This window comes from Nannobrachium achirus (genome assembly GCF_963921795.1).
Source record: "Nannobrachium achirus genome assembly, chromosome: 20".
In the NCBI taxonomy this organism is placed as follows: Eukaryota; Metazoa; Chordata; class Actinopteri; order Myctophiformes; family Myctophidae; genus Nannobrachium; species Nannobrachium achirus.
The window spans coordinates 31,589,471-31,616,706 of NC_137827.1; the positions used below are offsets into that span (position 1 = coordinate 31,589,471).

The 27,236-nt window shown below is 41.4% G+C and overlaps 4 protein-coding genes across 7 annotated transcripts in view; 2 read left to right on the forward strand and 2 right to left on the reverse strand.

The window, feature by feature from the left end:
* The window catches only part of crlf1a (cytokine receptor-like factor 1a), a 31,289-nt gene extending 29,407 nt beyond the window's left edge, over window positions 1–1,882 (forward strand). For 3 of the 4 annotated variants that reach the window (XM_080751357.1, XM_080751356.1, XM_080751359.1), the window contains 2 exons: window positions 488–563; window positions 893–1,882. In XM_080751357.1, coding sequence (XP_080607483.1) covers window positions 488–563; window positions 893–965 — 149 coding nt within the window. In that variant the 3' untranslated portion in view covers window positions 966–1,882. The remainder of the gene's footprint in view (window positions 1–487; window positions 564–892) is intronic. The other variant, XM_080751360.1, reaches the window with a different exon arrangement.
* A 3,177-nt stretch (window positions 1,883–5,059) lies between these two features.
* Window positions 5,060–8,370, forward strand: odf3l2a (outer dense fiber of sperm tails 3-like 2a; the record flags this gene model as incomplete). Its single annotated transcript, XM_080750587.1, has 5 exons — window positions 5,060–5,108; window positions 5,708–5,818; window positions 6,372–6,485; window positions 7,333–7,474; window positions 8,025–8,370. The coding sequence occupies 5 exons, from the start codon at window positions 5,060–5,062 to the stop codon at window positions 8,368–8,370; spliced, it is 762 nt and encodes a 253-aa protein (XP_080606713.1).
* Window positions 8,371–10,133: 1,763 nt separating this feature from the next.
* Window positions 10,134–13,913, reverse strand: ebi3 (Epstein-Barr virus induced 3; the record flags this gene model as incomplete). Its single annotated transcript, XM_080750981.1, has 4 exons — window positions 10,134–10,283; window positions 12,521–12,684; window positions 13,355–13,472; window positions 13,866–13,913. 4 exons carry the CDS (start codon window positions 13,911–13,913, stop codon window positions 10,134–10,136), a joined length of 480 nt encoding a protein of 159 aa, XP_080607107.1.
* Window positions 13,914–15,184: 1,271 nt separating this feature from the next.
* On the reverse strand, window positions 15,185–22,334 carry LOC308306081 (rab GTPase-activating protein 1-like; the record flags this gene model as incomplete). The annotated part of the gene is made up of 10 exons (XM_080750982.1): window positions 15,185–15,219; window positions 16,420–16,594; window positions 17,181–17,371; window positions 17,698–17,785; window positions 18,666–18,737; window positions 19,122–19,205; window positions 19,378–19,482; window positions 20,353–20,463; window positions 20,914–20,994; window positions 22,224–22,334. 10 exons carry the CDS (start codon window positions 22,332–22,334, stop codon window positions 15,185–15,187), a joined length of 1,053 nt encoding a protein of 350 aa, XP_080607108.1.
* Between the last annotated feature and the right edge of the window lie 4,902 nt (window positions 22,335–27,236).

The window sequence follows — 27,236 nt, forward strand, 5'->3', positions numbered from 1 at the left end:
TGTAGCTTTAGATCCAGAGAATGTGCAGTAAGGCATTATACAGCTATATAGTCATACTGTAGAAGGTATATACTGTATCTATATTTATTCTATATATGCTCTACCCACCATACATGTGTTCGGGTGTTTGTTTACAGTCTTTGTGTAGTAAAGCAGTGCACGTGACAGAGTTATATTCCCTGCGTGGTAAAAAGAACACGTGTTGAGATGCAAACACCACTCCCTGAAAAGAAAGAAAATGAAGGAAAAAAAAAGAAACATAAATAAAACATAGAGCTGTTCTGCAATGCATCAAGTGGTTTCCTGTCCAATCTTGGCAAAATCTATTCTTATTGTTGTCAAGAGATTACAATCTCACAAATAATCCACGCTCATATTTTAACTGGTACATTGGACATTTGGGAGTCAGATCTCAATGTGGAAATGAGGCGTTAAACCGATGTCTGTTGTCAGATCTTCCTTGGTGACTCCTCTCTCTTCTTTGTAGACAAAGAGATGCCATTGTTGTTTGACCACGGATCTCTCCACCGATCACAAGATCTGAATAGGACATCAGAAGCCCGGTGTGTCCAACATAATCTTGTATCCAAAGTCTAGCACGGGCATATGTATAATATTCATTTCCGAAGCTGAAAGGCTTAAAAGAAAACTGTATAAGCAAGCCCTCTCATTCAGACAGCAAGACAAAGGAAAACTCAGCTCATAAAAGACAGACAGACACACGCATGCACGCACTCACAAACACACCCACACACACACAGTTTGCACACGACAGGACACATTAAAATATACATTATATACGTACACATTCACTAACTAAAGAAATCTCTTTTAAAAATGTTTGCGTGGCAAATCTGGCAATGATGTCTAATATGCTTTGTCTTTCATTTAGGTACTCCAAGGGGATAAGTCATAGCACACACTACTTTATACAAGAAGTATCCAAGTCAAGACATGAGATGTGAGTGTAATTTGTGTGTGCGTGCGTGTGTGAGAGAGATTATTTTTGTTGGTGTGATTTAAAAAGACTCTGGAAGATCTTCAGTGTGGACTCTTCACGGACATTTGAGGACATGCAAAGACAAACTAAGGGATTTTTTAAAATGTTTTTGCTGTATGCGCCGCCCAATATGCACCTGTTTTAGACAATATGAGCACTATTTAACCTGACGTGGTGCAATTGGTGCGGCTTGGGAATGTGTCCTGGACATCAAAGAATCATTGCACGGGAAAAGTACGAGAACACATGGACCGCTCTGCTTTTTTAGGAACTGTTTTATCCAAAGTTTTTCTTTAGTCTCCACCTGGTCCTCGTTGGAATGGAATAACCAATACCACAGATGCATTATTACATCAAGGCGTGCCTGTTGTCAGCGCGTATGACTCGGACATGTGTAAAGACCATGAAAGCGGCTTTTCAAGGCGAACGGGGTTAGGCGCACAAGGTGCATTCTATGGAAGTGTTGGAGAGGTGTTCTAAAAGTGTTCTGGATGTTCTCCCTGACTGTGTTCTTGACTCTGGAACCCCCGCCCACCCCACTCCACTGTGAAGACCTTGTGGTGACTGGTGACTCAATACGAGGGGAATGGATCCAAAGCGCCATCTAGTGGTTATTTTATTGACTATTGAGGAGATGCTGCACAGCATCAACACCAATTTAAAAGCTTTACAGTTCACTGTATTCTTGATCCCCCTCCCCCCAAAAAAACAAACACCTTAGCTGTATTTGTAATCTCAAACTTGATATATATGTTGAACACACAGCTGAGTGGTTGCTTAGCACCCCCAGGATTCATTTGCTTTTGAGTAACAGTATGCGACTGATAAAATGATGTTGTTGTTTTGTGTAAGGAGACATTTCACTGCCTTTATTTTTGTACTGAACTGTACTGGCATATTTAAAAACAAAAATGTGTAAAGTTATGTTTTATTTCTAAGTTATGTTTAGTTAGTAAAAAATGTAAATTACTGAAAAGCTATTGACTGATGTTCTTTATAAAAACGATTATTTCAAAAGATTGGAAATGTATTGACCACTGTGTACCAGGCACACTGAACTGAAGCACACTGGACATGGGAAAAATGTAGCACATGTCTGCATTCTTTATGAGGAATAGGGCTTCTCATAATGTCATGTCTCTTCTTTTCATACATCTGAGACTACCTCTCCGTTCTGTGAAATTCAGAGATATAGAGCATCAAAGTTTTAACTTGGTGTTTGATTTGGTGAGAGAACATTTTCTCATTTCTAAATGGACCCAAAAAACATTGTTTCAAAAGTTAAGCATCCAACAGTCAAATTGATGAGTATGATGTGGGTGAACCATTTAAAAAAACCTGATAAACATTCACTTTTAAAATAATTTCCCTGCCAAAATGACATGGTTTGTGTTAACAATGGGCATGTCACTTGCATCCACCCTTACATTTCCTTATGTTTAAAAACAAACTTTAAGGGTTAATGACAGTAAACCAGTTGAGGATGATTTTAATTCCAACAATAGAAGACTTGACATTCCTGTGTGGAGAATGTGGCTCTACAGTATGTAACATACAGTATGTACTGTATACAATACAATCTCGCTGACGCTGAAGGAGAAGGAACATGGTGAAAAATACCTTAAAGGGGAAGACCACCCATTTTCAATATTGAACTATTGTCATTAATATACCTTAGAGGAGTTGTGTCGAAAAAAAAAAAAAAGTTCCCCCTCTTCTGTGTTGCCTAGAACTGGAGGATTGATTTTGGGGTTTGTATTGCAAATTACAACTTGATGACATCACACATTGTACTTTACAATACAAACCCCAAAATCAATCCTCCAGTTCTAGGCAACACAGAAGAGGGGGAACCTTTTTTTTTATTTCCACACAACTCTAAGGTATATTAATGACATAGTTCAATATTGAAAATGGGTGGTCCTCCCCTTTAAGGAGTACTTAAACCCCAAAATGACCTTTTTTCTACTGATTACTCACGCCATGTTAATTTCAATAATATGTTTAGTTTTTTTGCCGCATTCCTAAGACAAAAATGTGATTATAGTAAATTTACCCCCATTGATTCCAGACGGGTACCAAATGCATTTGAGTCCCCGTCTGGAATCAATGGGGGTAAATGTAGTCCTATAAAAGAAAGAAAAAGTCCGCACACCAAATTTGCTGTTCCCAATATCTGTTTTTTACTTAGGTGACGTTTCGAGCCTAATGGCTCTTCTTCAGACCTCTGAAGAAGAGCCATTAGGCTCGAAACGTCACCTAAGTAAAAAACAGATATTGGGAACAGCAAATTTGGTGTGCAGACTTTTTCTTTCTTTTATTGTTGATTCAACTTTAGTCCAGCACCCAGCCTACATGGCTCAGGATGTGCATGCCTTTTATGGCTGTTTGGCAGCTTATGTTTCCAGGTAAATGTAGTCCTCCAATATCGGCAATAAGACTACTTCACTTTAGGTCAAGGATTCACTTGAAACAACAGAATGCAGGAAATGCATGTACAGTTGACAATGCTGTCACCAGAGACCTGAAAATATTTAGAAACGGCTTCATATGACCCATCAGATTTTCCATTTTGTTCAAATTGCAGTCTTCATCATCTCAAGCTCATCTAACCCCCTTATTCAGAGGTCAGTTCTCTGACCTTGCCTGAAGATCAAATACGTAGTTACTGTCAGTTGAAACGTCCTTTCCCATAAGTTCCGACTCCACCCCCAAGTCTCGCAGCAGTGACTTACATCCTCAAACATGTCCTCTGCTGCCCACTGCTTTCTCTCACTGGGGATGAAGGTAATCCAATCTGGTGAATGTGTTTACAGTCAGTGCCTGGTTGTGTATGTGTCTGCCTCCCGTTGATGACACAGGCGAGTCCTGTTACTAAGGCGGTCACCGTTCAGAGTCACTGTTGGTTAATATTTAACCAGCCAGGGTTGTTCTTTCTTGGTCAGGGTTCCTCACACAAGGCTTTAGTTACCCCTCTCTTTAGGGATAGAATTAGGAGAATGTGTAAGACAATCAGAACCTCGTTCCCTGGAAACCAAACATCACCTCGCTGAAAGGTCATCCTCTCACAGGACAAGACATTTAGGCCTACAATGTTTCAGGCAGGATTACATTTAGACTGGGATTACTTGTAGACATCTACTTCATGGGATGTCATACTAAAACTGCTATTATAAACAAAACGTTTAGGTAAACAAAAATCACACCCAGTGTGAAGTGAGAGGTGCTTTTTATGAGTTAATTTCATTAAGCGACCCGCAAAGCTTGGCCAATGAGCCAACTGTGGGACATACAGTACATACAAAGCCAGTTCTAATTTATAGATAAATCTGTCATGATCATATTACCATGACAACAAAGCTCGGCTTGTCAAGAATCAAAACAGCATCACTTAAAGAGTGCAAGTTCTTTCATTGTTAATAATACTGCGTAGGCTATTCAATGACTAGTAGTTCTAGTTACAACATACCCACTGCAGCCAGTAACCCAAACCCAAAGCATTGGGTGACAAATTAGCTACATTACATGCTACACTTACACGATTAATGTTGCAGTGATCATTTGAGAACATGAAGCGAGTGTGTTTTACATGCTGGACTCCCTGTTTCCCCTCAACAAGGCACCTCCTTTGTGTATTTTAACATTTTATCTTAATTCACTTTTGTGAAGAGTAATTCGTGTTGGCCAACATTTTCCTCTCAGATGTTAATACCCCCCACCACCACCAGCAGCAGCTCATCTTTCTAAGTCTTTGTGAGTCTCCAGAGGCCCCACTTATTTCCTTCAGTCTCAATCTGTACCTTGTGATCAGTGGTGTGAAAACCTTTTGTCCTGTGGGGACCTTCAGAAGAGGAGGTGACGAGCGTCACTGGGGCTTCGGAACAGATAAGGTTTCCTTACCTTGTGATCATGTATAATTCAGCCCAGGAGACTGTGGGTTTTTCCTCTTTTTTTCTTCTTCTTCTTTTACTCTGGCGAGAGCTACAGGGGAGGAGGATGTACCCGAAGTGACAGGAGCTTTGGAGGAAGAAAGAGAAAGAAGAAAGAAAGAGGCTGGTTATGGAAGGGGTGGTCAAGAGACGTCCCATAATCTCTGGTAGAGAGAGAGGTTAGTTGAAGTAGCGTGTGTGTGTGTGTGTGTGTGTGTGTGTGTATATGCGCGTGTGTGTGTGCGTGCGTGCGTGCCGGCGTGACGTGCATGTGCGTACAGTATGTGTTGGGATATGTCCACGTGCATATGATTGCGTTATGGCTTGGCTCTAAACCACCATGCAGTAGTGTTTCACAACCTGCTTGAAAGTTCCACTTTGTTTAGAATCCAGTTCCAATCAAATAGGATTAGAAGGTTATTATGCATAACCATAGAAAACACATAAGGAAACACAACCATGTGGAAGTCATTACAGGATAAACAGTAGGGCCAAGGGATGATGTGATGTGTGCACATTATTTCCTGGAAATTAATGTATTCCAATCACCAACGTCCAGGACTAGCACGCCCAATGATAACTGAGATTGCTGTCCTTGACATTGGTGATTTTGTTGTTTGTTGCTTTTTGTTTTGTTTTAGGTAGGATTGAGCAATTCAAAAGCGAGTCTTTGCAATTATTAAATGGAATGTTTTCCCCCTTGTGTGTATATATATATATATAACAATGACTGTATTCCCTCATCCTAATTTTCGTTGTTGGTTCTCCTGATTGCTAGGTCCAGGCCCTGGTCGCTATGGCCTACCGCCAACTGTAGGCTACATCAACCATGATGTCACCAAACCCAGTAGCCCTGCCTACACCTTCCACACTCGCATGAGCAGTGCCAGTGAGTTAAATCTATTATTTTAAACCCACTGAATACATTTACATAGTAAAATCTTCACCCAGTATTCAAGTCTGTTACTCTGAGTGGAGGCAGGGGACTTCAACAGGGGTTCCGGGACCCCTAGGGGGTCCTCAGAGTTACTACAGGGGGTCCTCCAAATCTTTGTGTGATAGAAACTATTTTTTCCCCCATTTTTTGTATTAACCACTTGAAAGCCTCGCGCTGCGAGGCTTTGTGAGCTTGTAGATTGGCTATTTTTGGAAAAGAGCTTTTGTTGTAGAGGGGAAAAAGAGCAGACTAAGTACATAGTGAAGTCAAGTTTATGACGATTCAAGTGGTTAAATATCTGAAACGCACATTAACATGAATCCAAAATACACTGATGATCGTGCTGTCAAACAATGAAACTATATGGAATCTATGAACAGATTGTGGGGGTCCCTGCTTCATCTCTCTCTCAACTAAGGCGTCCTTGGCCTGAAAACGTTGAAGACCCCTGCCGTAAGGCATATCTAACACTCAGTTAAATAAACACTTGCTCTGTGTTCTACAGTGGTCTCGGTGGACTCCAGCCCAGGGCCTCGGTACCATGTTGGCGACAATGTGACCCGGTTTGGCCGCGTGCTAACCCCGTCCTACTCCATACAAGGCAGGACGAAGCGGGCAGGTGAGAGCCATGTGTGTGGACTCAGAAAGACTGCAGTCAATTACTATGTTCTTTAGAGCTCAACCCGTGCCAGATTTCTTTTGGGTCCGATGCCGATCCAGATTTTGGAGAGCCCTAGACCAGTGGTTCCCAAACTGCCTTGGGATTTTGTGACAACATATTATTATTGTTGCAACGCACTATAGTAACAGTTATGAATTAGTTTTTATTTAGTATTTTGGACTTATTTCTAGTGTTGTAGAGTACTCAAGTTCACGGCTTGTCTCGAGTCAGGTCTCGAGTCCAAATTTTCATTGACTCGGTCTCGGCTCGGTCTCGCCCACGGTCTCGGAAAAAGGGACTCAGGACTCTTCCTTCACGATTTGCTACATGCCACTTCCCTATACTCTCTCTCCATGTTTCGTTTCTGTCTCCATTCTGAATGGGGACCCAAATACATGGCCCTGGATGGGGACCAAAATGCATTTGGGTGAGAATCAATGGGGGTAAATTTACTTCACCCTTGACGCTACATTTACCCCCATTGATTCTGACCCAAATGTATTTGGATCCCCATCCAGGGGCTTATTTGGGTCCCCATCCAGAATCAAAGGGGGTAAATGTACTATAATAAAAGAAATGTTGTCTTAGGAATGTGACAAATACAAAAAAATATCATTGAACTCAAGTCTCCATGGCGTGACTAATCAATAGAAAAAAAGTCATTTTGGGGGTGAACTACTCCTTTAAACCCTATTCAATATGTTCAAAAATAGCGATCTAAAACCGAGATAAAGAAAACACAAAACAAAAAACATCCACATTCTCCAGCTAACAATGATATGCATGTGTGTTGTTATTTGTGAAGCGGATCAGTTTCAGACTCCGGGGCCGGGGGCTTACAGTCCAGAGAAGGCCCCACCTCTCAACGCTCACCGCAGACCACCCTCCTACACCATGAGCACCCGCACCCGATACCGCGCTGTGGATGCTGTACCTGCACCCAACAGGTAGTGTGTGTGTGTGTGTGTGTGTGTGTGTGTGTGTGTGTGTGTGTGTGTGTGTGTGTGTGTGTGTGTGTGTGTGTGTGTGTGTGTGAGTGAGTGAGTGAATAAATATACATACAGAGTACATACATTTCTCAATAATTGAAAGCTGCACGATAAACACAATTTACACAACAAGAAGAAAATATTGAAATCAATTATTTGTAACACTAGAGCCAAAATAATGTAATGTACAGTATTATGTTCTGTTTGTGGTGCCCTGCCATTAGTGCTATTATCCTAAGCTTTCTCTAAATACTGCATAAGCAAGTGTGTGTTTGTATATGTGAGAGAGAGAAAGAGTGCGCTCAGAGAGTAGGCAGTACATAGTTTAAGAAGACAGTTTAAATCTCTTTGGCTACAACCACAGTGTAGAAACACACAAAGAGAGATCACATGCACTTCTTTACTGCAAAACATGAATCGAGAAGTCCTCCAAGTCGCAGGAAAAACGAAACGCTTCCAATCGATTTTAAAAATCCACTACCCCCTCCTGCCCACTGCCCCCTATCAGGTACAGCCTCCCCAGCGTGCTTGGCCCAAAGGTTCCCCATAAGTCGTCCAGCGCCTGCTACAGCATGATGGCCCGGAGGAATTTCGGGGGGCCGTCTGAGGACCTGGCCGGGACCCCTGGACCGGGCCATTACAACAGCACCGAACCCGACGTCTTCCTAAATCGCCAGCCTTCCTTCTCCATGCAGGGCCGAACCAAGCGGCCCAGTTACGCCTCGCGCATCCCCGGGCCTGGAACCCACAGCCCGGAGAAGGTGCACCTGCACCTCCCCAAGGCCCCGTCCTTCACCCTGGGCATACGCCATACCGAGTTCGTCACCCCACTGGTGGTGGATTTCATCGATTGACATTCGATGTGTACGCACCGTCTACCACAAACAGTGGGTCACGGACCTGTTTTTTATGGGTCTCGAGTGCATGTGCCCTTTTTGTTTTGTACATTTAAAAAAATTGATATATTATTTAAAATGTAAAAGAAAAAAGTTGAAACAAAAATAAATTAAAACTTTAATTTCAACAAAATCAATTAAAAAACAATTCCAACTTCTTTGAAAAAAATCATAAATAAAACCAGAAAATCTAAATTTTTTCATAAATTTGAAAAGCGGTTAAAATGTTCGAAAATAGCAGATCTACAAGCTCATAACCCAGCACAAAGCAACTCGTTGTGAGCTTGTAGAACTGCTGTTATCTCTAATTTGGGTCGCAAGCAAACATCTCATTTATCTTTGGGGTCTTGAGCTAAACGGTTTGGAAACCACTGGTATACACAGCAAAATACTCAGTGTTCATTTTACTCTCAGAATGTACAAATAACTCATAAGTCGCAAGGGTTCATTTGGTTAGAGTCTCAGAGTTACAAATATAATTCGATGAGTGGTGTCCCCCAGGGGTCTATACTTGGCCCCTGCCCCCCTCCTTTTTCTCTCTATGCCAAATCTCATCAATAATAGCAGAATACAGTACAAGCACGCAATGCATCGCAACGGCATCTTTTATCTTTTGCTGAATGTTTGCCTATTATGACATGCCCAGAATAGGGAAACACTGGTTCATGTGGTTAATGTATATTTGAATACTCATGGATAGATAGAAAGTCTGGCTTTGGTCATTTTATTTTTTCACATTATTGAGGATACACAACAAAAGTAACAATAGACCGCCCCAACAGTATTATAATAAGATGTAACATTACATTTGATCATCTAATGATAGAAAGTATGCAAAGGGTGCATCTTTATATGTATTCTTTCTGAACATTCATGCATTGTTAATAAAACAAACTATCAGTAGTTGTCACTTGCATCATTTGTGCATTCAGAATAACAACAAACCATACACGGAAAACAGCTCAGTATTGCCAGTGTTGGACAGTAACAATGTATACATTTTTCAAGTATCTGTACTTTACTTGAGTATTATTATTCTTTTGACTATTACTCCACTATTATTTCAAAGATATTTGAATTTTTATGGAGGTTGGATGTACTTTTAAGCATAACTTTAAAGTTAGTCTTTCTTTACGATTTGCCTGTTCACCTCATTTTAGTGGACATTTTTGTCATTAAAAGGTCAGTTTTATGAATTTCTGTATACATACGTTTTTATGAGGGTTTCCATAAGCTTTTTGGCTCTAAAAGCAAGTCATTGTATTCATTAGGTGGTTTCACCAAGTTACGACATTCTGTAACTGCATTGTGAAAACAAAACAATACAGCAATGCATTGATCAAAAGTAAAAAATAATAAAGAAAAAGTACTTTAATACTTTCAGTACTTTAAAGTACACATTTGACTAAGCAACTTTCACTTGTAGTGGAGTAATATTTAACCAGGAGTAGCTATACATAGCCATACTTATGCCTCATATGACCCAAGTAATGGGGTGGTGTACTGTACTTTAACACCAAACATTGCTAGTTTAAAACATGGAAAATGGAGTCTCTAGGCCGAGGGCAGTGGTCCTTGAGGGGATTCCAGATAGGTCTGTAACCCTGAGAACGTACTAATGGACCCATAAAGGTCCGTTTGGTTCCATTCATACAAGGGTTATGAGGGTCGTTGAAATCGAAAAGAAAAAAAACTAAAACGTTTGAGAACCACAGACTGCTCTAGTGCTTTGGTATGGTGACTTTAACAGCTTTGCTCCAGTTGCTGCACTCTCCCAGGCCCAGCAGCTCCATGGAACACACCTGGACCAGGTAGGTCCTGCCTGTGGTCAGCCCTTTCAGCTCCACCCTGCTATTCTCATATGGCCCCAGCTGTGGAGGAAGAAAAATAACTTTCAATAACAAACACAGTAATACTGCGCCTATGGCCCGGACGGCTGGTGTAGCACCTAGGCAGCGTGTCGCTGGTTCGAATGCCATTCCCGACGGCCTTTGCTGCGTGTCTCCCCCCTCTCTCTCCCCATTTCCAGTCAGTCTGAGTCTACTGTACACAAAGAAAAGGCCCAAAAAAGAATATATAAAAAAAGAAATGCGTCTATGAAAGTCATAGATAGACATCGAATGACATAATATACATAATCATTGCCTATATTTGTATACGGATAAAAGACAGTGAAGCTCGAGAGCGTATTTCCATTGCCGTCTTGTTTGTGTGTAAACACGGAGTGACACACATCAACAAACACCCCCCCCCCCCTTTTTTTTTTTTACTTTGATCGTTACATTGGCAGCCACGCCTGCATCCATGTCCATGTGTTTCAGTTGTAATGAACTTGTTTTTCAGAACATTTTCACCGGATGGCAGGATGTCTGCAGGAAAGATGTACTTTACTCTGCTCCTCCCTCAGCACTTTAACCCATTTAGAACGGGTACACATTATTGTGTATCATTATTTTATGCTTTAACTATTGAGAGTGCCGCGCTGCGAGCTTGTAGATCTGCTATTTTAGAAAAATCGTGAAAATTTGAATTTTGACCCGATTCTATAAGTGTCTTTTGAATCCTTCTAAGGTTTTTTGAAAAAACCTATGTTTCTATGTCAGCAATCTGGCCAGCCTTGTCAAAGAAAAGGTCCTTTTCACTTAACTGGAGCTCAGTTAGTCTGTTCTTGAGAGACTACTGTCAGTGGTTCTCAAACCTTTTCATGTGAAGGACCCCCAAAATTATATGTATTTGGCCACGGACCCGCATCTCAAAATATCTAGTTCCAGGGACCCCCCCAGAAGCAAGATTTGAGTTACAAATGTTCGCTTTGAAAATACATATAGTCAAAGATTTGCACACATTTTCACGACTTTTTCAAAAATAGCAGATATACAAGCTCACCGCGCTGTGAGCTTGTATATCTGCTATTTTTCACTGGTTAAAGCAATCAATAATTCTAGGCCTAAATGGGAGTTGATGAGGGGAATCCTCACTGGTTTCGGGTGGAGGGGGATCCATTGGTTTTACATGTATCACACCTTAAGACATCTCTGAGCATGTCTGGGTGCAATTAAGTGTTTTACATCATCCCTGTAACAGTTGGCTGATGTCGAAGGCTTCCAAAATGTTTACAAAAGTCCAAGGATGCACTTTTGTTTTTTAACCTCCGAACACTAATAGTTTCCATGCTGGATTTATACAGTGAAGGCCCCGGGCAAAAATAATACTTCAAAAATAGAAAATAAGACTGGACAAAAATAAAATTCCAAAATAAGAAATGAACACTTGACAGCTAAAAACAACAAAGAACTGTGACTGGCTAGGCCCTTTCCCCCGGAAGGCCCTTGCATCTCTCCCCTGGCTTGTGTTCACTGCTTGTTAGACCATGCCAAAACTGGATTCAACAATTCCAGCCTCCATTATATAGCAGCTGGACCATACCAAAACAGAATTAGTAATTGGTGATACAATCAACTAAAACACAGCATTATCTTGACTTAAACAATTACTATTACACTATTTTACAGAACATATTCAAATACATATTTCAGATGCCAAATCACTCACAAGATTATTAAAATGTGCTTTATCCTAACCTAACCCATGAAACAAACACCCCTCCTCCTTCACAGTACTTCAGTGCACCTTCCCAATCAACAGGGATGCCAGATCTACAGGTGTGTGTGTGTGTGTGTGTGTGTGTGTGTGTGTGTGTGTGTGTGTGTGCGCGTGTGTGCGTGCGTGCGTGCGTGCGTGCGTGCGTGCGTGCGTGCGTGCGTGTCAAATAGCCAGATACTCTCGGTACAGGTCTATGCATTATTATACGTCATTAGTCAGGATGTATTGATAGTTCACATTGATCCTTGAGGATTCTCTTTATCTGTCTCATTATAGTCATGGTCAACAAACTAACACACTAATAATAACAGTAATAATTCATTATAGTTTTATTGTTAAACTTTTAGTTTCAGCTTTGCTTTGCTTTTGTTATTTTCTTACCGTTTTCAGTTTGAGTTTTAATTTGAATTCACCATATGTCTGGGCATGTACAAATGGCACCAAATGGATCGCATTTTGTTCCATTCGTACACGCATGAACACATATACTGGATAGTCATCTTACCGGAACAGTGCGTTTGGTGCCCCTGGTTTCCCACTGGTACTGGATCTGGTATTTTAAGGGGAAGATATCAAGGTTGGACCAAGTAGGGGGAGGGGCCCATTCCACCAACAACTTCTTGAAACCCACAGGGGAAACCCGCATGTCTACTGGAGGGTCTGGTTTCACTGCAAACACAGACAGAGAGAGGGAGGAAGTGAGAGAGAGAGAGAGAGAGAGAGAGAGAGAGAGAGAGAGAGAGAGAGAGAGAGACACACACACACACACACACACACACACACACACACACACACACACACAGAGAGAGACACAGAGAGAGAGAGAGACACACACATAGAGGGAAGCAAAACCAATGTTACCTTTTTCCTAGACTAGAAAGCCCAATGATAAACAATTGTTTCTAATAATATACTTATACTATATCGTCGTTGTCGGGTGAAAACCTTGTATGTCCAAAACCGTTCGATTTGCATTTATCATTTTAAAAATGGTTTAAACTAGTGAAAACAGCCGATCTACAAGCACACAACGCCTCGCATTGCGAGGCGTTGTGTGCTTGTAGATCTGCTGTTTTCACTACTTTTGTGCGACAGCCTTGTATGATGAAGAAGGGCTTTTTTTGCGAAAGAACGTACACATTTGAAACTTGGAGATACAAGGTTTCCACCCGACAGCGACGATATACTGTATTATCTGAACATGTCATGTAATATATTTGATGACTAATTGCAATATACTGTGTGCCGCTCTGCTTCCCTAGAGAGTGTTCCCTATTGGATACCATCTGCATAAAGGAGTATTATTATTATGAATACATTATAGAACTCTAGATCTCACCAATATCCTCCAACATAAAGCTTGTGAAGTTGGAACTGCTTCCCAGAAAGTTCACGGCTGTGACATTGATGATGTAGTCTGTGAGGAGCTTCAGGTCCTCCAGGTGGCAGTACCATACCTGCAGGACATACAGTGGGATGTGCAAACAATGTATGATACACAAGTCATAGACTTGAAATATTCACATTTTATTTATTTATTATGTATTTAATTACACTTTATTTTATTCACAGAAGCCAATTAGGCCTGTTTGTTGCCCGTTTTGATCCCAATTTAAGATTTGGGCCAATTAATTGCTCCCAATACACATTTTCTGTGTTATCACTGCTGTTGTACCCTACTTGTTCACCTGCCAGTGGCTCAGGGGTAGAGTGGCCCCCAGTGAGTACGCAGTGCCTCCGGCCAACCCCTCCCACCCAACAATCCCTGTTGACAGGTGCCGCCCCAGGAGGGACACCAGAGCAAGAACCTTTTCCCACACATTTCTGTCGCCTTTACTATTGTACCCTACTGGCACAGGGAGGTGCCGCGGCCTATAGCCTGGCATGGCCAGACTCATTTTGCACTGCCAGATTTGTCTGGTTTCCAGGCTAGCCCAGACCGGGAGGATGAAAGACAGAAAGAAACCTGCGTTGTTTACTAAAGTGAACGTGATATCATCAGAAAATATTACACATATTTTAGGATTTCTTTCATTTCTAAGATGACTTGACTTGAAATGCTGTGGTGTACCATGCAAGATCGCCTCAAAGTGGTAGATAATGAAAGTCAAGATGATAACAATCAATAGCAGCTATAAAAAAAAGGGAAATGTGATCCCCCCACCCCATAGGATTTACTTCATAAATAATCTTGTATCCTACCTGGCCAGATGATGATGTAGAATTTGAGTTCAGTGCAGAGGATGAGGAGCCTTTTGGGGTGCAGTTGCACTGCTTGGTGATCGATGGTCTATGTCTTTCACTGATACATGCCACACACACGCCACACACACACACACAGCACAGTTTTGTTTTTCAGAAGAAGTGTTTTTGTACAGTACACTGTATTTTACACTATGTATGTTAGATTTGGCAATTGCAATTCATTTTTATAATACTGTAGGTTAACCACTTAAACCCTCTACAGTATACTTAATAAAGTGGACACGGGTGGCCTGTGTTCCTCTCTTATTTCCCTCTAAACCAAGTTTCTGTGCAGAACATTGCCGGTCTACAAGCTCACAAGAGCAAGTCACGAAGATTTGATTTATTCTGTGATGTCCCCTCCAGAGTAGGGATTCTAGGGTTCAAGTAGTTATAATAACACAGGTTAATGCTGTACACTGGCCTAAGTCATTTCAGTATTGCTGTACTGTAGGTTTACCTATAGCTGATGATGTAACGTGTTGGAACAACTTGCTGAGGCTCAACCAAGGAACAGAGAGTATGGTTGGGATAGGCAGAGCACCGGCAATGGACTTCTGGTGTGGATGGAGGCACTGACAAAAGACAGCACATGTAATTAGACCATTTCACAAAAGACAGCACATGTAATTAGACCATTTTCAATGTCAACAGTTTGAATAAGCAGTGCTTATTGATAACCGGCATAATAATTATAGAATTATTGTTATTATTATATATTAAATAAAATCAAATTTAACTGTAGAGTAAATACTAAATTGGCAGGGATATACTGATAAACACCTAGACTACATGCTTATTTTATTCTCTTTATTTATTTTGAAACCTGTCAGCATTGAAAAAAGAAACCATCGCATAAACAGAGGGGAAATCATTTAGTTTATTTGTAGTTAGTTATACTCACTCCTTGATGCTATAGTTGACTTCAGTAAATCCAGTCCTTTGCTGCCAAGGACACAGCTGAGGAGAGTCACAGTGACATAAACACTGACACAGCCTTTCACAACCATCCTTTGTGTGTTAAAATAGCTGCAATCAAACTTGTCTTGGAGTCGCACTTTGTTTGTAGAGCCAACCTCTTGTGCAAGACAAACTCTGCTCAGAGTAATAAAGCCTTGTTCTACAATAATCTATTCTGTTTTCTTTTGTTGTTCTGTTCTACTCTGTTTCTCTCGTTTCTGCTCTCTTCTATTCCAGTGTGCTTTGTCCTGTTCACTGGTCTGTTCTGTCCATTCTATTGTGCTATATTCTATTCTCTATGTCAAAGTGCAGAGATAGTGATCTCTTCTTACTGACTGCTCCAAAGACTGAAAAATGCAATGGTTAACCTCCACTTAAAGAGCAACACTCTCAGAGTGAAAGAGGAACTGTATGGGTATTCTTGAGTGGATTGGGGAAAATCCACTCAAGAAGAACCCACAGATTATTCCCAAAACCTTAGCATAAGTGACATGCAGAAACTTGAATCCCCCTAATGACTAAAATAACAATTTCTACATAATTTCAAAATCCATCATCGGGCACGGGCAGGGTGCCCATTTATTTTACATAAAATTTACATACATTACAAGACATTATAGCCTACTTTTAGACTCAACCACAGAGCACTTGGTGTCACCGAAAAACAGCTTGGTCTATTTCATCAACAGTTAACAGTTGAAGAGTGGTGACAATGGCAAACCTCAAAACCTAGCACCTGGTTTCAATACATCTATCAGCTTTACTTGGTTATTCCCACTGTGTGACTGCCATCTAGTGCACAAGATAAACAGTAACCTGTGCTGCATCAAATACATCCATACAGCCCTCTTGCGACACAGCCCCAAACTATTTATGGCTACGTTTTCCAGTTTCTCTTTGTTGAGACAGGCTTGGACATGGCATACAAAGTGGAAAAAGGCTTTTGATAAAAGATAATTTAGTTTTACTTTATTTTTGACAGGACAGTGTGTAAATACAGGCAGAAAGGTATGACATACAATACAGGTCTCGAGTCAGGATTATACTGTATAGTCAATGGTCTAACTAACCAATAGGCTACTGGTGCAACATGGCCCCTCATTCTTTTCATTTGACCTGAGTTTGACCCGACCGCTTGTTGGTCTCACAGGTTTTCGCGGCCCTCTCTGTGAGCCCACAACAGTTTTTTGGAGCGCCAACCAGTGAGGGGAGCACTCTGGACAGCCCAGCCTGCCACGGGGCCTCCTTCTCTGGGTACATTCATGCTCTGTAGGCTGCCACTGGCTGTCCGCAGCGAGGTTAAGGTCTTGTTGAGCCAGCTGTTCTTCGCTGCCTGGAGATCACTGGTCAGAATGCCCCTCTGGTGCTCCAGTTCCTGTATGGATAGAGCACAGGTACATGTGAAAAGAAGAAAAGAACGCCTGTGGTTGACTTGTGGATTGTGAAAGGCAACCATATCCATATCGACTCTATTCAGTTTAGGATAGTAAATGTAGACAGTGTATGTACATGTGAGAAGTTGCAGTTGATATTTGGATGGTTCAGCTAACTGACATTTATTTTTGCAATAAAACAGGCTTGCTTGTGCTGGGAACTGGCAGCTTGTCAAGTGGAGCTCCAGGACAGTTTCAGTTTAATTACTAACTGTATGCCAACAAAATAGCATAGCAAATCAACACATTTTAGATTTTGGGTGTGCGTGCATGCATGTGTGCGTGTGTGCGTGCATGCATGCGTGTGGTTTGTTCATGCACGTGTGTGTGTTTACATGCCTGCTGGCACCTGACTATCGTGTGACAAAGCAGTGTTGGATGCTGGGGCTTGACCTCAATAATGTACAGTTGGCTTACAAAAGTGTGCGCCAGTGTGCGCCAGTGTGTGTGTGTGTGTGTGTGTGTGTGTGCGTGTGTGCGTGTGTGCGTGCGTGCTTGCGTGCGTGCGTGCATGCGTGATGTTCTGACCTGGATCTTGCACTTGGCATCCACCATCTGGACCTTGGTCTGGGCCAGCTCCTGCTCCAGCTCTGTGACCTGGGCCCTGACTGCCTCCATCTCCTCGTCCCTGCTCTGCTTCTGCTCCTCCCCGCTCTGCTCTGCCTCTCTGGGACTGAGCTGCTCCCCAGCCTGACCAGGTTCAGGGCTCATAGAACCACCTGATAGGGCTGTCACCGTTGAGACATTTTACACCATGATCAAAACTGTCACTCAAATACAGTAATTGCGATTTATGATTTAATTGTGTTTTTGTTGTTGACAATTACATTTCTGTATGGCTTGTAGGCTTTGAAGTTGCACATAGCATGACACATAACCTAAATATACAAAGAAAAGATAGTGGAAATAGCCAATCTACAAGCTCACAACAGGACACGATTCTGAGCTTGTAGATCTGCTACATGGAAACGATTATGACAAAAGAATTGCGATTATGTCAAATAATTGCGATTAGACGATTATGTAATAATTGTGACAGGCCTACCATCTGACCACTCGTCCTCCTGACCCGCGTTGGAATGGTCGATTGATTCTAGAACGCTCCTGCAGTGGGAGCATGACATCACTGTGCTCTGAGGGTGAGAATGATAGAGAAATAAGATGAAAGACAAATACAGGGAGACAGCAAAACATGATAGGCCTATAGAGTTTTAGTGACAAAGGGCCCTATTGAGACGATCTATGGTGCAAGGTGTTACATGGCTTGTAGCCAGGCTACATTTACATTACATAACCATTGACAAACTTGACATAGCTAATGTTTTGGACACGTGTACTTGGAAATACAGTTCTACACACTTGTTTACAAACATTCTGATTTTGGTCTGAGCCAAGGAAGGGGAAATGAAACTCTTAAAGTAAAATGATAGATGATAGGGAAACACCACAGGATGAGTACTGGCTGAGATCATATGGCCACGTCATGAAAGTAACAGATTTCCATCCAAAAAACATGAGACATCTATTTTCAGCGAGCCACACAATTATCAGTATCAAACGGGTGTCGCACCAAATTCTGGGCCCTGGGTACTTTAACTATTGAAAAATAGCAGATATACAAGCTCGCGAAGCTTGTAGATCTGCTATTTTTGAAAAATTGTGTGCATTTTTCAAAAATAAAAAAATTAAGATTCTACGTCAGTGGTGCTAAAGCTTTTTCATGTGAAGGACCCCCAAAATGATAGGTATTTGGCCCCTGTCTCAAAACATGTTGTTCCAGGGACCCCCCAGAAGCAACATTTGAGTTACAAATGTTTGCTTACCAAATACATATATTCAAAGATTTGCACACATTTTCACGACGTTTCAAAAAATATAGCAGATATACAAGCTGTGAGCTTGTATATCTGCTATTTCTCAATAGCTATAGGGCCCCTCCACCTTGGGCTCTGGTAACCTGGTCCCACTTTTCCCCTCTTGTTGTGACACCCTTGGTGAGCAGTGTTATCTCACCCTGAGTGTGTCCATCTCCTGTCTGTGTGTTGCCTGCTGCCTCTCTAGACGGCTAGTCAGCTGAGAGCAAATCTGGAAGAATGTACATCTCACTTCATCAGTAATTTGTATGTGGTGTTAACAACTTGAACCCCAGCATCCCTATTCTGGGGGGGAATGTTTGCCAAAGGAAATAACCGATCTACAACATCACAACGCTCTGTGAGCTTGTAGATAGCTATTTTGGTGAAGAGCAAGGGAGGTTCAGGTTATAAATCCAGTTACTTGACAATCGGAAATGGTGTCTGTATCGCTCATACTACCTCATCGACTGATAACATATATTAGCATCAGCTTGATAGACATTCAAGTAGGCTAACTAATGTCTTACCTGTTGAACTGACATCAAGAACAAGAGTTTGCTGCTCTCTTTAAATTTAGGCTTATATTAACTTATTTAGTGATCAGGCCATGTACCTGTTTGTAGTCTGTGATGATGCCATTTGACCTCTTAATCTCGTGCCCAGCTTTCTCCAGCTCCCTCTGAAACACCTCCTTCAACTTATCACAGGAAAGAATAGAATAACCGATTAACTGAATTTAGATATTCCCCGACATGGTAAGTCGCTCAACAAACCTTTCTTGGAGTTGCATAAAGAATTCTGCTATTGCATATATGGTCCTTCACGCCACAATGGTGTTAGGAATGAAAAACTCATGTTTATGTTTTTACCATTGATGCTTCCTCATCCTTCACTCTCTTCTCCTCCTCTGTGGCCTGTAGCCGATGTCTGGTGTGTAGAAGTTCTTTGGTGAGCTCATCCACCTTGTCCTCTGCCTGTCAACACACCGTGCATGTAGATCAGGGGACTATATTTACTTTTTCAGGCTGTGTATGGCACATTAGTTTCTTTGGTGGATTAAAGATGGGGTGCCATCCCCCCTAAAACATGATGAATAGTTATTATGATTATACTAGGAGGAAGATATTTTCCAAAAGAAGTGTACAGAAAGAGTTCAAATTAAGCTTTTATGTGGCCACACCCACCAGTTCATTGACTGGTTGTCAGGTGGGTGGTGACCCAGCTGAAGTTAGGTGTATGGTAAAAGGGGATTATCTCATGATGTCATTAAATCTGTGTTTTTCGATCAGGCCTTTTGACTCTGCGGCGTTCAGCTTTCAGGAAGAAACCAAAAATACATAGGGAAGGCAAATTTGCATATTATAACCACACCCGGTGGTCTATTAGATTATTGTTAACTCCATAGACACTATACAAAACAGAAAAAGCACAAAACTATGGCACCACCTCTTTAAGGCTCCCAGTATTTCGAGGGTGTGTCACTAAAACTTTCCACTGAAAGTAATTCAAACCCTAACCCTCACTGCCTACCTCAAAGAAGTAAAGATGCAATATAAATTCCTCAAACTCAACTGCAATAAATTTGGAAATCATCATCATCGACCCTCCAAACCTTCAAAGTCACTCTCAAAACCCACCTCTTCAATATGGCTTTCCCCAGCTAACTCCAAACCCCACATTTTCTCATCATTCCACTGTTTTTATTGATTGCTTAGTCTTAGCCTTTGAGCGGCCGAATGGTTTGGTATTTGAAGTCTTGACCCCGAAGCATTTTGTTTCTTTCTTAGCATTTTTTTATAATAGTGCTCTCTGTCTGTCTGAAATAGAGCAGCAGTTAGAAATACCTCATTCAAAGCGTTCTTCAAAGCAATCTTGCCCGTGGTTAACCTGTGAGCCAGGTTGTCATTCTCCTGTTCCAGACGCAGACTGGCCTGCTGCAGCTGGTGGTTCTCTCTCTGTAGGACACAGAACACAAAGTCAGATTTTGCAGAACTTGACGCAGCACAACACAATATGAGAGCATCTAGATGGTTACAGGAAATTCCCAGGAGCTTAAAAGATACCACTTTGGAAAAAAGAGAATGTGAGACACTTGCAAATGTGTTGAGTCTCTTTGACCCATTTAGGCCTGACCTAAGTTTTCAGAATAAAGTCAAATATTATTCAAAAATTACAAAAACAAATATGTTGCTACATACTGTACATACGTTCTACGTACTGTACTACACTAAAATGTCTTCCCAGCCTGAATGGGGAAAGATTTAAAAAAGATATCACTTCTGTGACAGGGAGGGGAGAACGGACGGCAAAAATGTAGAGATGGAGGCAGACAAGAATGAGATGTCCACTGTAGCATTTGTAAGGGAAATATATTATAGCATACTGTATACACTATATCTTCGAACCTGGTATCTGTCTATAGGGTCCTCTGGTTCTTGCAGCTGTTGTAACTGGCTCTCCTTGAGTTTAGGCTTCTTAGAGGGAACCTGAGGAGAGAGGGAGCGTCAAGGCCAATCAGTTACAGTAATATCAACAGATGTCATGTTTGACTAAGCTAAAGAGAGTTATCTAATCCAAACAGAGATGGAGCCAGATAGAGTCTGAGTGAGAAAAACTAAAAAAAAAAAAAAAAAAAATCAAGCACAGACCCAAACAGAGATCAAGATAGGGATAAAGAACAGTTAAAATAGGAATTGGAAGGAAAGTTATTGTTCAAGAGGAGAAAGAATGCTATTTTCTTGAAAAGTATTCCAGTTCTTGATTCCAAAATATTTGACCTCCATCCTGTATTTCCATCTTGCACGGGAATCTGTTTTGCCTTGCTTGTCATGTCTGTTTATGCTCAGCATGGCCTTCGGTGCAAGCCACTATATCTATTGTTATACTGCTAGCAGTTTTTGATTGAAGCAGTCAATGCCAGGTCATGATCCTACATTGAATTTGAGCCTTAAATTATATTTTGCCTGTAATGTGATGGCCAAGTTGAATAATGTTGTAGTAAGTCATTGCTCAGCTATTGATAATAGCAGCACATTGCAGCCATTGTGAATATCACTTTCTTTTACTCCCTTTAAAGAATACTGACTATTTTAAAGTTCTGAACTAGTTTCCGGACCCCAAGGGAGTTAAAACTGTCTTATAACTGCCTGAGAAATATCTGTCAGTATCTATTGTATTTCTATATTCTTTGTCTCTACACCAATGGCATTTGGCAACTTCCTGCAAATTAATTGTACTTAGAAAATTAAAGCCTCACTAACTTTTTTAACAAATAAAATATACATTTTTCCAATATGTATGATAGAGTATACAATATAACTTTTACAATTGGGGTGGTATTGTTTCCCTGGTCTTCTATTGAGACATTTAGATTGTGTCAAAGATTTTGACCTAATGGTAAAGATTCAATTTATCCGGAGCAAGCAGGCAGGCTCTATTAGCTCAATGGTAAAAAATAGCTCTTGAGCTGGAAACCATGCAGGTTCAAATCCGTGGTAGAAGAGGAAAGCTACAACATATAGTGCTGATTTAAGTAATTCTAGTTCTGAAAAGCCAATATTTATCAGTTAACCACTTAAGCCCTATTTTATACTTTGTCATGCAGTGAAGATACCAAACATAGCCAACCGTCCAAGCACAGAGAGATTTGGGACAATGTTGGCAATGTTTACATGCCCAAAATAGCGACGGCAGGCTTCTAAGTGGTTAATCTTACTGTGGATTTGGGCCGAGATTCTGCCACAAGACAAGCCAGGATCTCCTCCTCGTTCATCTGGTCTGTAATGTGGGCGTCATACGCCATCATGATTGACACTTCCTCCATCATCCTGCCCAACTATTGAAGGGTCACAGGGGTTGGCACACACACACACGCACACGCACACACACACACACACACACACACACACACACACAGTACACTGCCAATGTTGTGCCACTTGTTAAGTCTTCACAGGTGAATTCCAGTCAGGAGAGTAGATTCTCAGAAGCCCTGCCTTTGTAAAAGCAGCATGTAAATAGCAGCATGAAAGACAGTTTAACTCCAGGAAGTGTTACAGCAGCAGTTGATAGGATAACTGGTTTGTATGGAGTGAAAATTAACCATGAAGTCTGTCGTTCCCAGATGGGCTCCGAGAGGAACCTGTCACTCGCACCAAATCCACTCCTGTGGACCGATGGCTTTTATCAGAGGTAGAAACTGAGTTCAGAAAAATTCAGCAGCAGTTTCCCGGGTATCCATATTAAGAGTGTAAACCGGAAATCCAGCAGTGTGCCGGTAAATCAGGATACAGGGATAAAGTCCAGATCTCCAGACGCAGGGAAACTCCTTTGAGACTCAGCAGTTATAGTCCAAAGGTAGACAGGTGCAGATGAATAGGGTACTCCAAGAGCTTACATAGCTAATAGGTAACAGGTCAGACTACATGCACACACACTGGCAAGTGTGTCTTGCAGGTGCTTTTGAGACCTATGTGACTGCTGAAAGTGACAGAGACACACCCATTGCTGTGTTTCTCTTTCTTAGTCTGTCACCTTATTCTCTCTTCTATTGTTATTCCTTCACTCCCCCTCCCTTGTGTGGAGGGGGAGTGCACAGGCACACACACACACACACACACACACACACACACACACACACACACACACACACACACACACACGCACACACACACACACACACACACACACACACACACACACACACACACACACACACACACACACACACACAGGTTCTCGGGGTCTGAAGTATACACAGCAAGCAACTCCTTGTTTTCTTTGCCGGTTATAAACGCGTGGTATTTGTGATATTTCTCCTCGGGGTGTTGCCGTCCCTGAGACGAGCTCGTCACAGTATTCCTGCCATTGTTCCTGATAGCAGAGAAGGCCCTGGCCGAGCTGTTAGACAGGAGTTGAAACTGGTCCAGCAGGAACTGCTGGACCAGGAATACCATGACATGAATACTGAACTGGGACGTGCAGAGAAATGTTAGAGAGGCAGGGGCTGACATTTCTAAAAGGGCCTTTTGGTGAAAATATCAAAAATAGCAGACCTCCAAGCTCACAACGCGTCGCAGCACAACACGTTGTGACTTTTGGAGGTCTGCTATTTTCGGTGCTTGATACCACACTGAACTAAGCATAATCAAGTGAATACTGGAGATGTGGCGTAACGACATGGATTTCTACACAGAGAGGGCAATTCTTTCAACATAAGATGCTGCAATCACGTTCAGGAGAGTTTGGACATGGCAATTCTCTTGAATTCTGCCTTCAGGTATGGCATGGAAAGAGATTTCTTTCACCATAGCAGAAACCGCATTCATGGTCTGGAGAGGGAACTTTTTAAAGACGGATAAAGGGGCAGGGCTCAAGCCCCCTTTGATGTCTATGTGTGCATGTGCCTGATACAGAATACCCTAGACAGATGACAGGGCAGAGTGAGGCTGCTCCATTTCTTTAATAAAGACTCAATTGTTCTCCTTACAGTAATTTCAGTAGAAAAAAAGAAAAACTCCCACACACCCCACTTGCATAATATCACTGTCAGGTGGAAATGTCCAAAACCTGTGGTTTTCAACCATTTTCATATCAATTGGCATTAGCGCCACAGACCACCATTTGATGAAATGTATCCTTAGAATATTTTGTTATCGTTGAAAAGATTGTATCCACAATTCCAGGCTAAATTGATGTGGTGCTATAGGAGAGATAACAAATGTTTATCAAGATAACAATTCTTCTACATTCTATAATTGTGTAAACTTCATGTAAATCAAGTAAGGCAGATGTTTAACAATAATTTTACTCTTGAGTTAATAAATCCACAAAAAGAAACAGTAAGAAAAATCGGGGGAAAAACATCTATTTTATAAGAGTTAAAGATCTATAAGGGTCCATTTGGTTTCATTTTACACTCTCAAGAGTAAAAGATCTATAAGGGTTCATTTGGTTACCAACTTTCCATCATTTAGCAGGGGACCACCTATGACAGGGATGCCATGGTGCTGGTCATTGTGTCTCCATATCATGGTCAGTATCATGTCAGTATCATGGTCAGTATCATGTCAGTAACAGTATCATGGTCAGTATTAGCTCTGGTCCATAGCGTTAGAAGGAGTTGTCTCCCATCATGTTACCATGATACTGACATGATAATGACCATGATCAAATGATTATATAAAAAAGTACTATAATAAGACTAGAACGATGCAATTCAGGGATAATTGCAAGTGGTTGCCGTGACGCGAGTATGACATCGGGTATGTCCAGTCCATATATGGGCATTTGCCGATTTGCACCAACATTGGGCTTTAACTGCTGAACTTCAGGGCCAGGTTGTGTGTGAAGAGGTGAAGAAAGACAAAGACATCTCCAGGCAGATATAAATGTTTATTCCTCCACAAAAAAGGAACATTTTGTGAAACAACGTGGACATTTCTTTTTGTTGTTGTTTAAAATAGGTTCTATTCATTATCAGAGTATCCCAAACGTAATCTAATGATGTTAGTACAGGCTCTGAAAAATACAAATTTCCAACCATCAAAATAAATTAAGGAACTAAAGGTCTTTGCATACGGCTGCGTTTTTCGTTGCGAAATGCGTTTTTCAGGGCAAGGAGAGAGAGAGAGATAGAGAGAGCAAGGGACCGAGTGGTGCACGAAATGGGCGGCAGTGTGCAAACGTGACTGACATAACGTGAGGTTGATTTTTTTATTTGCGCGCTCCGAAATTCACTCCGATATTCGGGCTGAAAAACGCAGCAGTGTGCAAAGACATTTAATCCACCTATATAAAGGGTACAAGTCCATGTTGATACATCAGGTGCTCTTTGTGGTGACTTGCTGAACTATATTGGCTAAGCTGCAGTGAACACCAGTGCAGAGTGAACATCAAAATAAACAAATAGATACCATTATATATAATGTAAATGTACCACATATTATTTCTCATTTTTTAACAAAGAATCCTAAAATAGGAGGGGGGCAAGATGTGAGGAAGTGATAGGCTTCTCAAAACCCAGTATTATATTCCTTTTATGGCTCAAAAGTGTTAGTATCATCAGTAGTTAACGTCACAAAAGATGTCTTTTATAGGTAGGCTATTTAATATCTATTTAAACTTCTGGTATAATTAAATGTAGTTCACTACTCCCCAGCACTGCCTATATCGGTAATAGTATCATTGTGTTGATATGTTAATGTTTCTTTTTTTTCCTGTTTCAGTTTTTATCTGAATTCAAGGCCAGTTTAACCACTTGAGCCCTATTTTCAGTCATTTTCAAAAGTTTCAAGAATGTAAATTATTTTGAAAATAGCCCATCTAGAAGCTATGCACCTATAATAACATGTCCAAAATAAGGGAGGGGGTCAGGTTTAAAGTGGTTAAGCTAATCCTCAAGTGAATGTTTCGTGTTCCTCTTACTTTGTCCCTACCTTTATCAAGTTGAGTTATATCACACACACGCGCGCGCGCACACACGCACACACACACACACACACACACACACACACACACACACACACACACACACACACACACACACACACACACACACACACACACACACACACAAAAGCAAAGAGAATCACTAACCTGAATAAAAAAGACAGAAGATAAGGTGTCACTGAGACAAGTTCTCCAGTGACACGCTTAAACCCTGACACTCCCACACTGAAACTATAACACATCTGAAAGATCCACAGAGTTAGGCATATAATACATTACTGCTTTACTTTTAACTTTACTGTACCACATATCACATCTTATGGATACAAAACTGATTAAGAAAGTTAAAGTTGCCTGATTAATAAATGTAAATGGGCTATAGTTTTGATCTCATTGTCTCTACTTACACCCTTTACTTTAATATCCAAACACCAAGGCTACACCCTGATAGTCTAGAGATGCTTTCTTTGCTTCATTCTTCCCCCATTTAGAATTCTAAACATTAAAAATGTAAGTAAATCACACATCTCATAAGACACTCACTGCCATCGCAAATGTCTTTCATTGAGCTAATTTGGACCCGATTAAGAAAAAAGGAGTCAGATATCTATCTTTAGTTTTACTCCAAATCAGTATCTAGGAGGCTAGAATTCTCTGAAAGAAGGCCTTGCTTTCCAATGTCACCCTTCTCATGACAAAAGGCAGAATAACCCACTTGTTTCACTTAATGTCATGCCTCTGAAACAAACCATTCATTAGGTTTAAGACGACACCCTTACAGTAAACAAAAAACGAACAAAAAACTGATAGCCCTCATGTACAATAAGCCCGGCGGAGAGGGCCGGGGGGCATTCAGGCTCTCACTTTATGCAAGCTGGGATAGGGGCAAACAATGTCGAGGAGAGCTATAGGAACTGGGCTGGGGTGTGGGTGAATAAAAGGTTGGGTTTAAAGATACTAAGGTTCTACTTATTCTGGGTGTACGTTTTGACATGGAGACTACATGGATTGCACCTCTACAGTCCCCCCTCTGTGGCTCTACAGGAGTTTGTCCGTCAATACCTGACACGGAGGCTATCAGCCAGGTCAAAATGATCAGTCGACCCCGTGGAAGTTTAGGACCGGACGTGTGTGTCATAGCGCATGTCTGAAACGTGTTTAACTTCAGCAGACATAGAATGCTCATGTTCATGTTTACACTTGAATGAGCATTTGTCCGGCATGTTAGGTTTTTGGTGCACGTCAGGAGTGTGGGCACGTTGCTTGTGGGTTCACATGG